At 45.4% G+C, this 14,349-nt stretch overlaps 1 protein-coding gene across 1 annotated transcript in view; it reads right to left on the bottom strand.

The window, feature by feature from the left end:
• Positions 1–3,541: 3,541 nt before the first annotated feature.
• Positions 3,542–14,349, bottom strand: part of BMP3 (bone morphogenetic protein 3) — a 293,266-nt gene continuing 282,458 nt past the window's right edge. The window contains exon 8 of the mRNA XM_072861545.1: positions 3,542–8,497. Coding sequence (XP_072717646.1) covers positions 8,306–8,497 — 192 coding nt within the window. The 3' untranslated portion in view covers positions 3,542–8,305. The remainder of the gene's footprint in view (positions 8,498–14,349) is intronic.

Below are 14,349 nucleotides of genomic sequence, written 5' to 3'. Positions count from 1 at the left end.
GAAGGGGAAGGTTGGCCACCCAGTGCAGCCCAGCTCTGCTCCCCTAAGTTGTTGTACTGTTCAGTTGCTGCCCTGATCTGGCTGGTACCCCTGCAAAGAGTGTGGGATTTCTGCTGCCTCTCCCTGCCAGCCACAGACCCTGACTGCATTCATCGGAGCAGTTGCTGAGTCACGTCCCACTGCCTTCCGTGCAGAAGTGGGGACCCTTTTTCAGCCCTTGCCCTCTTTTCTCAGCTCGTTGGCCATTCATTTATCAGTGCCAGCACTGATCCTGACTCCAGCTCACCCTGTCTCTCCCTGTGAGCACCCAACAGTAGCTACGTGTCTCCTCAAGCACGTGTGGAAGAGGAACACAGGTAACCCAGCACAGGCCCTCTGGAAGCACCTTACTTCAATTTTTTTCCTGTCCTGACATGAATAGATGACTTAGGAAAAAGCTTCTCTTCCTAGGTCCCTGCTGGCATTTCTTCTGTTCTTTCTTAAAACTGGGTAATGCTTTTGTTAAAAGAAGCTGGAAAGTGTTTGATATGAAGCTCATCATTCTTTAGGAATTGCTGACTGTGGACACACCAGGACTCTCTTTGATAGGTGAAAGAGATAAGGGTACCTTTGCACAGCGAGTTTCTCTTAGATGGGGCTTGCTGAGGACTGAGTAATTGGACAGAAAGTAGCTGAATTGTTGAGGCTAATAATATTTGTTTAAAAAATTGCATGCAAATTAGTGACAATCAGCATGGTATAAAGTTGCCTGAATCACCTGTTAATCAGATTCATCTGCCAATGAAAATGGGAAGAAGTAACCTCAGTGCCCCAGAGGTTTGAATTCCTACATGAAGGGGTGCGGATGTTATAATATGTAAGCCTGTAAGTTTTTTGTATTGAATGAGAGGAAACAGCCGTCCTGACACATAGAGACTCTCTGCGACTGCAGGCAGGTCGGATTCAGCCAGATGCAGATGGGTGTTTCTCTGTCCAATAGGGTCTGTCTCTCTCCCCAGGCTAATAGCTGCTCCCAATGGAGAGGCCAGTGGGGTCCTGGCAACTTACTCTTCACTGGGGGAAGCAGCACCAAGCAGATGGGCAGCTGTGCTCTGCAGCGGGTGAAATGGGATTGGGTTTCAGGTATGCCTCCCCTCCGTGATTTTTGCCCGGATATTGGGGTAGCGTGAGAAAACATTGCCTCCCTTCCTCCCAGATTAGTCCCCGGCTTTCAAGACTAAGGTCAGGTCTTCATCCTGGAAAGGAAACGGATGGGCTTCTCTGCCCGGATGGGCTTCTCTGCCCATAAACTGCCAACAACATCCAGAGGTAGCTCAGGATTTCACAGGTCTCATTAGCAATGAAAAGCAGCCGAGATCCCTTTCTCCTCCCACTACGCGACAACCTCCCTCCGAACAGACACGGCTTTCCCCTGCTGTGGTCCCCAAAGACCTTGCGGTGGAGTGGGGAGAAGAAATTTTATCATTATATGACAAAGTGGAAGCTAAAGTCCCAAGACATTTAAGCCCCTTGGTGATTTTTGAGGGCCCTCGGAGAGCTGCGTGTAGCTTTGGGTTTGGTCACCTCTGACAATTTGACAATTTGACTTCCTCGAGATTATGCAGAAAGTGTGGGAAAGAAGAGACAATTAAAGGCAGCCTTCTCAGCTGTAGCGTAGCGCGCTGCCCTAAATTCACCCTCCCTTCCCATTTTTTGCAAGGCAGCACAAGGCTGGGGTTCTCTGTCTCTTGAGTTCCCTGTGCTTGAATGTTGTAGCACAGTTATTTTGTGCTACACTTCTTGATCTAGGGCTGAACAAGCAGGAGTAAATCAAGAGATACAAACACGCACACCTCAATATGCCCGTTACCGAGCATGGTTTCCCAGTTTTCTCACCGCTGAAGTGGCTGCATGTCTGTGCTCAGATAAATGGTTCCTATGGCTGCGGTGCTGCTTTTAAGTGTGTAAGATCTGTTGAGGTGAAAAACCAAGGAAAATGGATTTGCACCACATTATTAAACGTACTTTGTGCATGGTGCAGCTTTAGGGACAGAGAGGAGGCAGTGCTGAAGAGGTAGAATGCAGCGTGAGTAAAACGAGGTAATTCCTCCCAACGGTGGAAAGCAAGGAGGAGGTAGTGCAGAGAGCAGATGTGAAGATGTGAAATCAACAATAAAAATTCGACATTGTGAAAAGCTTTAAAAAAAAAAGATTCTAAATTGGATCCAGCTCTCTGCTCGCTATGATATTTCAAAATCCCTTGGAAATCAGGATAAGCTGGGGCTCGCTAAAAAGGCTCATTTATGAGAATGGGATTCTCTGGTCTGTGTTGCAGGAAGGGAGCCTCAAAGGGAAATAGGAAGCTGAGAAGGCGGAAGCATCTTTTCATAAAGACCTCATGAAAATTCCACGTGGCAAGAAAAAATGTAGGTGGGTTTTTTTTGGTGTGCAAACTTCGCACATCAAAGTCCTATTTCTCGGCATGCTTTGAAACACACTTGTGACCTCCTCGCATGAGGTAAGATCTAAATTCAAGCTTTCTGGGAAAAGATTGTTCCTCTTGCAAATGAGCATATAAAATCCTGAGCTTTGCTCAAAAGGAGGGAGTTAGTGGTTTTGTATGGGAAGTTTGATTTGTGAAGGAATACCAGTAAGCAACCCCTGCTCGGGTGCTTTCACGAGCAACCGTGCTTTCTTGTTGTTCTGTGTAGTGATGGAGTTCAGGTTTACTGGGGGCTGTAAGCCTCTCTTCGTTAGTAAGTAACATACATCCCTCTAAGAGGCAGCGATCAACATACAAGGTAGGCCTTGTAATACATGTGTAAAGCTCAGGCACAAGTACTAATCCTCAAGGCCCTGAGCAGCTCTTTCTTTAAGTGCAGCTCGGGGGTCGAGAAAGCGGGGAAGGATGTGCGGGATCGCCTGTGCCCAAGATAGGCTTTCCTTGGGGCCGATGTCACAAGCCTGCACATCCGTAATCGTGCGCGGCCACGACCTGCCTTCCTCGAACCGTTTTGTCCCTGTGGCTTGGGAACCTGGGTCACCTCCAGGCGAGAGGGCAGGGTGTTACTCTGGGACCCAACGCAAAGTTACTTGCTGGGTTGGGCCAGTGGGGAACGACTGAGCAATCGGAAGCATCCCAAAACCCCTCGGGAGTCAGACTCCCCACTCTTGTCACCCTCTTGTAATCAAGCAGCAAGAGATTATTTTGAGCAGGAATGCTCTTGCTGTGACAGGTAATGCCATACCTGGAGGGCAGGTACCTGCCCACTGACACCTTTGGGCCTTGGATCAGGTCCAGGAACCTCCGTAGCTTCTTACTGTCACAGTAGCTAACCTTTAACTGAATCCGTAGCACCCACTCCCCAGCCACTCTGTACTTTGCTCTGTAAAGACAATCTGTTTGAATGGCCTTTGCAAACGAGCACTTGAGATGGACGCATTTCCAGAGTGCTGAACACAGAAAGCAGTGAAAACTTTAATGTTCTTGGAAAGACCTGAATACCACACAGAAAAAATGGATTTTAATGTGAAAAGTGATTTTATTTTATCTTTCCTCCAGAGTTCCTAGTGATACCTTCCTGTTATTGAAGGGGAAAAAATACAAATCAGGCAAGCTTATACATCAGTACTGAAACATGCCCTTCACAGCGTGGCTGTGATCTGTCCTTGGGAACTCGACTATGGTCCTAGTGTTTCATCTTTGCGACGACAGAGAAAATGGTATTGTTTAAAGAGCACTGAGATAAAGAAGGAAACATTAAGAAGACAAGATGGCCACAGATATAAAATAACTAAAAGTTTCTTTCCATCGACAAAATAACTTTTATTTTTGGGGGGTAATTTTAATTTTTTTAAATTGACATCGTCTGTACAAAGATTCAACAGAAATCATTTTAAAAGGCTGTTTTTACAAGGAGAAACGGGTCACTAAACAAAACAGCAGTCTCCAGCAAACTGCTGAGCCTCTGCTCAGAGATGAGCACACAAAGCTTTTGGGCCAGCCCTGCAGCGGAGCGCAGGGATTTGCAACCCCAGGGCTGCTCGGCACCTCACGAAAGGTGCCCTGCTCCTTGCAAGTACAGGGCCCCCAGACAAAGGAAGAAACAGAGCCTGCCTTGTGACCCCGTTCAGGGGAACAGCATCACTGGGTCTAGCGGGCAGTTCTCCTGGGTCAAGGTACCGCATCGCAGGATGAGCAAGTTTTATTTTGCACTGTGTATTTTGCACGCTCACTGTGGCATTCCCTATTCAGCCTCCAAGAGTGGGCTTTTCAAGGGCTTTCTGCAGCGGCCTCCTCACAGTCTGCTCCTCGCTGGGGACTTTGCTCCCAGAAGAGCCTATCTGAAGAGAGAGCTTGCGTAGCTGGAGACATTCTCCTGCCTATCTTTTGAGCCAGCCATAAAAATAATGTGCAGGCATCAGAGGCTACATAATTAGAAGGGAAGCAGAGCCATTTATCAATTAATAGTATTTGAAAAACCAGAACAGGTGGGAAAAGCCCCCCGTGCTGATTTGAGATTAAAATGGTGATTAATAACATGAGTTAGAAATTATTTTGAGGTTCCCACTAATACCAAGTTATATACAGAAATCATTGCCTGTGTGATTAATACATGACTGATACCAGACATGGCTTTACATAGAAAGTTTCATTTACAGATACAAATGCCAAACAAGTCACGGGCATAAAATGTTTCACTTCTACATGGCTAACTGAAGAGAACACGTAGCGTAGAGTTGAAGAGGCAGATCACATTTTACTTGGAAGACTGTACCTATTCTACGCAATACGGTTCATGAAAAAGTCTGGCTGTATCCCAGTGAAAACCAAGCGTAACATATTCACGCTCGTTTTCGGGTGATGCTTTTAAGGTCACTTCCAGGCTGTCTCATCACAGCCCTGGAAAGCATTGCCTATAGCCGTGAACTGGGCTCCAGTCCCAAAGAGTGACTCAGAGCACAGCTGCCCCAGACTGCTGCGCTGAGGAAACACCTATATTCAGTTAGCGCCTCTGTTCTGGAGTGCAAAAGTTGGGAAGCTTGGCTGCCGACACCCTATTCTGATCTGGCTAACTCTGCTGCCATCCAAGGGGTGGGCCAGGGCATGTCCGACCTCTGCATTTTCCTCTGAGGAGCCCGGTTCCTGGCACTGCTTGTGCCAGACGCCGTTCACAGACTCAGCTGGGCTCGGCTCAGTGCCGACCTTCTGCCCAAGAGCCAGCTGCTCCCATTCACCCCCAGCAAGCGGGAGGCTGGGGCTCAGCGACTCCTCACCTTGCGGGGTCCCCATTCCCCCAGCGTTTGCCTGGGGGATGGACTGCCCTTCTCCAAGGCAGCAGGCTCATTTGCAGTGGGATGACCCCCCAGCCCTCCCATGGGGAGTTAGAAAGCTGCAAGGTACTTTCTCCTCTGCACCGTGTTTGGGAAGGTGTAGTCTGGTGCTATTCTAAGGAAGGAACATGCTGTAATCCTAGCACCGGGCGACGTGGGGAGAAATCCAGCCCTCAAGGGCTACTGAGCAGCTCCCACCTTTCTACTCAGGACAAGAGGCGTGCACCTCAAGAGCCTCAGAAACACTGTGAAGGAAATGATTTTGGCAATAAGAGTGTTACTCATCACCAGCCAGCTCACCTTGAACAAAAGAAATGGGACGTATTGGCACAAAGCTGAGATTGCCTTGTCAAGCTCTGTGAAATCTATTTTGCCGCAAGCTCTCTACAAATTGAAGATTAGATTTAGTTAGGTTTATTGTTTGCAATAAACACTTGTGTGTTTTTTAACAGTAGCCAATGTCATGCTGAATTGTATAAAACGATGGACTTACCTGTGCAGCTCTTACAAAAGACAGCTATGGGAAGCCACTGCATCTGTTTCTGCCTGCAGGGCCTGATGTCTACTGGGAATCTGAGGCTGCTTCCAGCTTAGCCAGGGGCATCGCCCACATGTCCTAGTGACACCGGGCCCAGGAGCAGACCAGCAGATTAAAAGGTGAGCCCTATGGTACGGGCAGCTTGTGCACATCGCTACTTCTGCCTGTCCTTGAAGTCAAGAGAGGAGCCCACACAGCTGTGCACCGCAGAGACAGGGTCTTTTTCATTACCAAGACACAGCCATGAAAAGCTCTTAGTTGTCTGCAACTGTCTGTGTTCTCAGCCAGGAGAAAAGCACAGCTTTTTTCTTCCCATTTTTAAGTCCATCTGATTTGCACACAGAATGCCAGACTTTCCTCCTGCATGTGGAAGTGGATCAAATGAACCCTGATCTAAATGTACACGGCTTCACACTTAGAGCTTGGTTTCGATGGCGGTTCTGCTCCTGTATGCTGAAGATGGCACTTGTTCTCTAGAAATGGAGCTTTTTCTCTTCCAGTTCCAGGGAACAGATCCTTCAAGGCAATACGCTGCTACAGAGCTCTTGGAATCCTAACATAGAGCAATCAGGTTGGACAGCTGTGCTAATTAGTGATGCTTAATTGGAGCCAATAAACATGTATCCAGTGGCACTCTGGGAATCTGACTGCAGGGGTATGCTGTTCAGGCAGGGTAAGAGCAGGGCCACAAGCATAACCTGCATCTGGGACTAACTGGTGGTTCTTTTTTTCTTTTTTCCTTTTTTTTTAAGTTCAACTCCTGTCAGCTTCCACTGAGACTTTGTGCAGGTAAAAAGTGATTGAGTGATTGCTGAAAGGATCCCTAGGCTACCTATTCCACCTCCACACCTCTCACACCCTTGCACGTGCACGTTACTCAGGTCGGTAAACACGATGGCACCAGTGACCAAATACAAAAGTCAATGGCCGAGCGTTTAAACTAGCCTCAAATAGCTATGAGGCTGCAAAAAGGCATGTACATAGGAAAAGTGTTGTTGCCTACAATACGCTGAGGAATTGCTGACTCCAAAGTAGAGAATTTAACTCTCATGATGATGGACAATTAATTTATTCCCTATGAATATTTGCCCTTTAAATACACTATTTCAGATAGTCAGTTATGTAGGTAACTTACGGAAAAGGGTGTTTGATATTTGCTCTTAGCACAAACTAGAACGTCGCTCTCGCCAGCCAGAAGTGCTTTAAAAAGCATCATCCTCTATAGATCGTGCTGCTAGAAATGGAACCGGGGTTCCGTCTAAAGTACTTCTGTGAACGTTTACTCCGTAACAGAACAAACTTTTTGCAGCTGGGCCTGAGATGCATTAGCTGTTTTCTTTCCTGCTTGTAGTTCCTCGACTGGATTTTCTGGTCGATAAAGTCATTGAAAGAATGTTTTGTGTTTTTATTGTGCAAAACCTGCTAGTAAGAAGTCTTAAATTGACAGTATAGGCACAACAAATTGGATTTTCAGAGAAGTGAACTGAGATAAGGAAAAAAACCCAACACTACTATCTCATTAATGTAACAACCAAAACTCACCAACCAGAAGCAGTTTTGACCAAATAATCGTAGTGAAGGCCTACAGATAAGAATTACGCACCAAATAATTTCAGGTCAGGAATCAACTACCATGACTTACTCATAGATTATTTGCAACTATGTTCTAGAACGTGTTGTGAACAAGTCAGTCAGCCCCTTCACTGCGTGTGATACTTTCATACCCTCGGCCTGCTGAGTTTCCATAGTGGCATGAAAGAAAAGTCTTTGCTGTTGAGATACCACAATTACGCACACAGCAGTAATGTGTTTTGTGGTCTTCTGACCGAGGGCACTGACATCTAATAAGCTGAATTACAAAGAATATGTCAATGAAAAATGAATACACACATGCAGTCGGTGACACATCATGCCAAAGAGATATATGTCTAAGTCGGATTATCTAAGTCTCGTAGGATGTCGGATTTGTTTTTCTTCCTTGCTGCACTACTCAATAACCTAAGGCAGAAAGCTTAGCTTTAACATGAAGAATAGTATATTTCTAATCTCCCTCTCCATTAGTCACCATAACAACGGAGACAAAAATTAACAGCTACCGCTGCTTCCAAAATCTTGTACAAAAATAGATCAGTAAGTCCTTCTGGCAGTCTCAAAAATCCTGAAGAGTCTTCTGCAAATTCCTCTTTTATCTCTCGCTTTCAAGAGAAACAGTCAGTCCTCATTGCCAAGACTTGTGTCTTGGTCAAATTCAGAGACAAATGAAGTTCGTATTCTCTTTCCTTGGAACTGCTATTCGGAATCCTTTCCATTTCCGTCCTCTTCGTTTGGATTTTTTTCATTTTTGTCCGAAGAAAATGCATTGGCAGTGCAAACAAGAAACAGGTATCATGAAACACCCCCAACCCCCAAACAGCAAGTGATCACCTCAGCATTTCAAAAGGGTCTCCCGAGATGTTATCTGCATGCACAGGATTCCACTGTCATGTTGGGGTACACCTTCAGAACCACGTTTTTATTTTCGTCAAAGAATAAGATACTAAGAGAAGACATTTTGTCAGGAACGCAGCAAGGCTCGGGAATGCCCGGGACGACCCCGACGGCTCTCACTATGCTCTGGATGGTGGCATGGTTGGACGGCTTCAAGGCCTGCAAGAGAAAGACACAACAGAAAATGTAACTGCACCCACGTTAGAATGGACCCACGTACTCTAGAACAAGACTGTTTTTTTTAAGGAGGGCCCTGTGGAGACCCCACAGCTGACTAGCTGTAAAATCTGTCTTCTACTCGACCGTTTCCAGTTGTCACCATAGCTGCCCTGAGCCAGCAGCAGGGAATGCGAATCTGGTCTGGTTCTTCTGGCCACTGGATGTGACTGTCGCTCCACTGCTTTCAGCTCGAGCGTCCTGCTGGGGACAGGGGCTCAGGCTCTCTGTGGGACTGCCTGCCCAGGAAAACGCCCAGGCAGCAGACCTTGCAGCAAGGTGTACTTACAGGTCAAGGTAGTCTCTTCTGAGTGAATTAAGTTACGCGTGGACTGCGATTTAGTCATAAAACTTGTTCGGCTGGGAGGGATGCAGTCAACGTGCTAGCAGGCTGAGTCTTTAGGGGAGCAAAAGAAACGTAACTTGTAGGCTGGAAAGTTTGACTGGTGGAATGTGAGTGCGTCAGGAAAAACAAAGGCGGATAAAATGCGTACGGATGAGAGAATGGAAGTATTTTATGCAATGATGCTAATTGTTCCAGTTTGCTCTTGTGGAACGTTAGGTTGTTGTGCTCATTCTTCCATGCCAAATCACTTCTCATCTGTAGTACACATCATCAGCGACATTGCTGAGTAACTGAGCCCCCGAATCCCATGTCAGTTGTACGTCATATTAAGGTGAGATTTTTCTCCAAAGGACAAAGTTTCCTGGATTTATACTCATGTAAATAGGAACACACTTTGGTTCGATATGAACAAAAAGCAAATCTGACCAGTGAGATAACTGTGTTTGTTCACAAAACCAGAATACGTTAATAGACTCATGAAAATGAAAATGACCATATTCATAGAAATGAAAAATACTAAGTTTTACCGCTGAACCTCCAAACCCTTCCAAATCCAAGTATCTGTACGAAAGATAGACGAGCATGAAAAATGCACAAGATGCAGTTTTTAGCCAAAGACTTTTGGTTTTGTAAGAGTGAAACTTTAACAATGCTTTTTAGAGCTCTTCTTACACGTAGAACCTGGGAATCACACAGCTCAATATGCTCAGTCAGATGCCACTGAGAAATATGTGGAACAAGATCATTTGGGCCAAACGTGCAACTGGCAGTTTTGCTGCAACGAGAGATGATTTGCTTTTGGAAAAATCAGTCTTAAGGGTTAGATATTTACCTACCTGAAGTGCAAGTCTTAATGACCTTACATGCAAAAAGCACAGGAATAACTGTGAGATTCTGGCTCGTTGTATCGTTTGTGTAGTGTGTCAGTACATTTAGGATTAGGTGCTTCTAATTCTGCTGGCAATACACACGGATGTCTAACCTGTCCCTACGTACGGCAACATAGCTCACAACTAACGCCAGCTGTATTTTCCTTCTTTCTCATGCAGATGGCTGTTCCTTGAATTCCAACAGAAATGGATCAGAATGGACTTCTTCCATATCATGTTGTTGAAACTAGTCTCAAGAGAGAACTGGAACCATTTGACACAGAATTGAAAAGGATTCACTGGGGAGCATTCAGCTATTCTTTATGTGCATGTTAGACATGATTTGAATGTTTTTTCTTCTTCTCATGAGGAACCTATTTCACCTGCAGGAAGGCTGATCAACAAACGGTGCCAATCGTGCACATCCCCTGCTTCTGTTTATCCTTTGAGACGCAATTTTCTCAAGTATACTCAGAATCCAAGTCCCTTTTAAATGCAGACATTATACAGACCCTGATCTTTTCCCCCTGTTGCTGGTTAAGTTTACTATCATAGCTTATCGGATGAATGAGATGCAGGGGTTTAAAAGACAAACGCAAAGCTCGTTGCACCATCCTCTGAACGAAGGTAGGTTTCCCAGCATGGTTACAAAGACATTAATTATCCTCCATCTAGATAGCTGATCTCAAGAAAGACATTTCTGTTTGTTTGTTTTGAATTCAAGACTACCTATACTCCTCAGGAGTAGTTGAAAGGGATTTCAAAAATGTCTTAGATTAGTATACAATTTGGATTTCTGTATCATTTCTGCCTGAAAAGCAAGTGAAAGCTCCGGTAGCATCCAGGTTGGTTTCCTTACTCAGCTGCAGTGCAGCATTCTCCACAAAAATAACTGGGAGCCAAACAGATCTCCTAAGCCTGCTGATCAGACGTCAGAAGATAAAACATCTCTTGAGACCCTACTTCCCGTTGCCAGTAGTACTGGAATTAAAAACAGGTCTCCGAATACGCCGTATTAAGGTCTCATCGAAAACCCTCCCCTTCAGATATGGAATCCATTCCGCTAAAACGCTAAATTGTACAGAACTGATTTCAAGTATTGCCTTGGCTGCCAGTGGGAACAGCCTGGATACATTCTGTCACTGTATGAAAAAAGAAGTCTCTCTCTTTGATAGGGGCATCGTACAATACAGGATATCCTCCGTACTGACTTGAAGTCCCTCTTGAATACAATGCCCCTGGCCCTTCAGGTGCGCTCTTGAGGATAACCAGCTTTGGCATAACTCTGCTTCTGCCAGTGGGAATTTAACCGTGACCGGAGTAAAATCCAAAGCCGTGTGCTTCTCAGAAAACCGAAATCCCCTCGGAGTACTGAACTGGCATAAAGCCCTGCACAAGGGGCGTGAGTTAGGCCATTGCCTGAGGGCCGCCTACGCTCTGTCCAGCGCACGGTCATGAAAAGCAGACAGAGATTTCCTTTTAGGAGGGGAGAAGCAGGGGAGCCCGAGAGGAGCAGTGGGAGGCAAAAATGCCGAGCCGAGTCCGGACTGCCAAATCTGTGAATGAGTCCAGCTGTGGCGCAGGCTGCACCTGCTAAGCTGCACGCATCCTTGGGAGACACGCTGCCCTGCTGAATGTCATTAGGGATGTATTATGAGCAGGGCAAATGATGTCAGTTATGAGCTTTCATTCCTGACCTGGGAGAGGGTCTGCCTGGCCTGTGTGCTCTGTGGCATTACGCAAGCCCAACACATGCAGTCAAACCAGCTAATTGAAATCAGGGAAAGGCTAAGGCCAGAAAATTTGGAGGGGGAAAGGGGGCGGTAAGAGGCACATCTGTTCTTCATTACCCAACAGGTTGTCAACTTCAGGAGCTCGCCCTCAGCAAGGGAACGTGATATACCCATAGGCACAGATTAGTTTGGTATTGCCTGATGGTTACAGTATCATTTTGCAAACACCCTCTTATTAGTAGCACCACATATTATGCAAGGCTCAAGAATAACACATGGCTCTAGAAGATGCTCGCTTCACCTTTTTATATAATTTAGCTTTCCATTCTCTTTGGAAAACAAGGTCATTTTGGTTTTTGCGATTAAAAAAGCAAAAGGAACACTTTGAATTCCAACACGGACAGAAATCTACCAATTGCTTTCAGGGAGACTCACAACGGGTTTCAGTAACCTGCTCTCTCAACGAACTAGCTCTCTCTGCAGTGCATGGCAGCAAATATTCAGCTTCACAGTGTCTAAACAACTATAATGCTCTGCCGCTACAATTCTTCACCCAGCGGAGTCTAGAGAGTTTCACACAAAAAGGCAGGATTCGGCCTTTTAGTAGGAATTTGTAGGTGTCCTGGTTATGGCCTTGCAGGCCCGCGCTACAGGCTTAGTTCATGGCAATCTGACCTTCTGCTTCACGTCAGCAAAGTAGTTTAAACTCTGTGCTTTATTTGCCTACCCATCTCTCCTGTTTATTTCTCACCTTTTTTCTACTATAAGCTTTTCCCGGGGCAGGCACCACTTCTGATAGTGTGTACGTGCCTATCCCAGGTAGCGCAGAGGGGTGAAGAGGAGGAGGAAGAACACTCCTTTGGGACTGCTAGACTTAGTTACCATGATAATAGTAGCCAATAGTGCAAGTCTACTTCTTTGAGAAGATGGAGCTAAACTATGACATCTCAGAGGCCAATGCTACTATCTGCAGGAAAGCAGAACCCTAATTTGGCAGGAAAAAGTTTGACTCTGTACGATAGAAAACCTTTTGATGCGCAGTGTTAATACATCAGGGGAATCACCCCAAGACGGACAACTCGCAGACAAAACTGGAGCCGCTCTTTCACCCGAGCGATACCCGTTAACTACCCTTCAGCCGTCTGTGCTGTTCGTACCTCCCTCTCATGCCTCAGACTGTCAAACGTTAAGTTTAAACTTCAATTAAACTTCTTTTTGCCTCTTCAGAACCACTGGTACTAAACTCATCTCAGGATTTTTTGGGTTTTACTTGCAGGAGCATTTGTATGGCTCATTGTGTTTCTTTCCAGAGGTTTGAAGTGACTCTGGGAATTATGCCCTGAGGTTATAGAGCACGTTAAGGATTTTCCAGTTGCAGGTGCTGACAAAGGCTCTGTGTAAGGAATAGGAACCTTTTTATTACAGTGCTTCTTTATCGTTATGCTACTTTTGGCTTCTGAGAGTTTCTTCGTCTCCATGAAGATACATTACACTTTTTGCTGCTGGAGAAAATCTGTGTTCTCAAAGTCTCACCTCGACTCTTGAAGAGAGGCTTGCCTTCTGTCTTAAATTTGTTATTTCCCATCAGCTCTCAGCAGGATTAGATTTCAGTCGGAGCAAGGAGAGACCAGTAACAAGGGCTTCTAAAACCACTACAACTAAAACAGTTTTTGAGAAAGCCTTGTTTGCTCTTGAGCATGCACGTTATTGAGCAATCTGAGGTTTGTTCCAGACTCTTCTACAGGCAAAGGGGGGTTCTTCCCAGTCTCTGCATCAGGCATCGGCTAACCCTGAAATATATGCTATGTATTGACTATTAAAAGAGAGCTTTTCTGCCTCAGAAAGTAGAAATCTATTTTGCATGTCTGCCCACTGAAAAAAAAAAAAAAAATTTCTAGTGACTGGGTTGAAATGGTTATTCTCTAGCAAGGGCTAGATCCTAGGAGTTCATCAGCACCTGAACTATTGTTTACCTCTTTCAGAGCCGAAAGAGCCAGACCCGATAACCTTAGGAAACGGGAACCTAAACACTTGTGGACTTACGATGAGATACCCGCAAGCCCTTCCAAGAAGCTGCTACACATTGTTTTTTTTCCCTATCATCAGAAATACAGAGGAACTTGACTGAAATTGTCCTCCAGTAGAATCCCTGATTGTCCAATGCGTACTTGACTCTGCTTTGTTTCTTTTGTAAAGCTGATGGTAGCCCATAGCAGGCATCTCATTTTAAGTGAAGAATATTTTAGAGGCCAGGATCAGCTGAGCTGGAGACACTTTTTTTTTGGTACTCCTTTGAATTGCATTACTTGAAGTCTTCTGGTTTAAGTATCATGTACCATTTTCTCCTAAACAAAAATCAGAGCAACACTCTTTTATGGTTAGGATGAAGTTTTTATACCTAAAGCTGCAACTGGAAATGCTAATCCAGTCTTAAGCAGAGGGATACAGCAGGCATTTTTATAATTTATGTGTCCTTAAAGTTAGAATTGACGAAGTTCAGGTCCGGCGCTTTTAAAATTTCTAACCCGTATGCTGAGTTACTGGTTTGACAGAGCACGGTTCCCATCAACAATAAAGTAAAAGGCCCAATGCAATGTGTTCAAAGGTAATGACTCTATCTCTTCCTGTTCCCTTTCATTTTTTCCTTTGATCCGAAACCTGAAAGCCTGCCATTGCACTCGGAGGTAGTCGGGTAAGTCATCTCCTCCTTCAAAGAGAGACTCCTGCCTTCCTCAGCTTGCTTTCCCTGGGTTCCACGCCCCCTGGTACATTTCTCCACCCGTCGTTTTCAAAGGGTGACTCCCTTGGGTCCTTAAGCCACTGAAATGCCGCAGAAATGCCACATAA

The sequence above is a fragment of the Ciconia boyciana genome, chromosome 5 (genome assembly GCF_034638445.1).
Source record: "Ciconia boyciana chromosome 5, ASM3463844v1, whole genome shotgun sequence".
Lineage (NCBI taxonomy): Eukaryota > Metazoa > Chordata > Aves > Ciconiiformes > Ciconiidae > Ciconia > Ciconia boyciana.
Note: the sequence above shows the minus strand (reverse complement) of the source record. Positions and strands in the feature narration are given on the sequence as shown.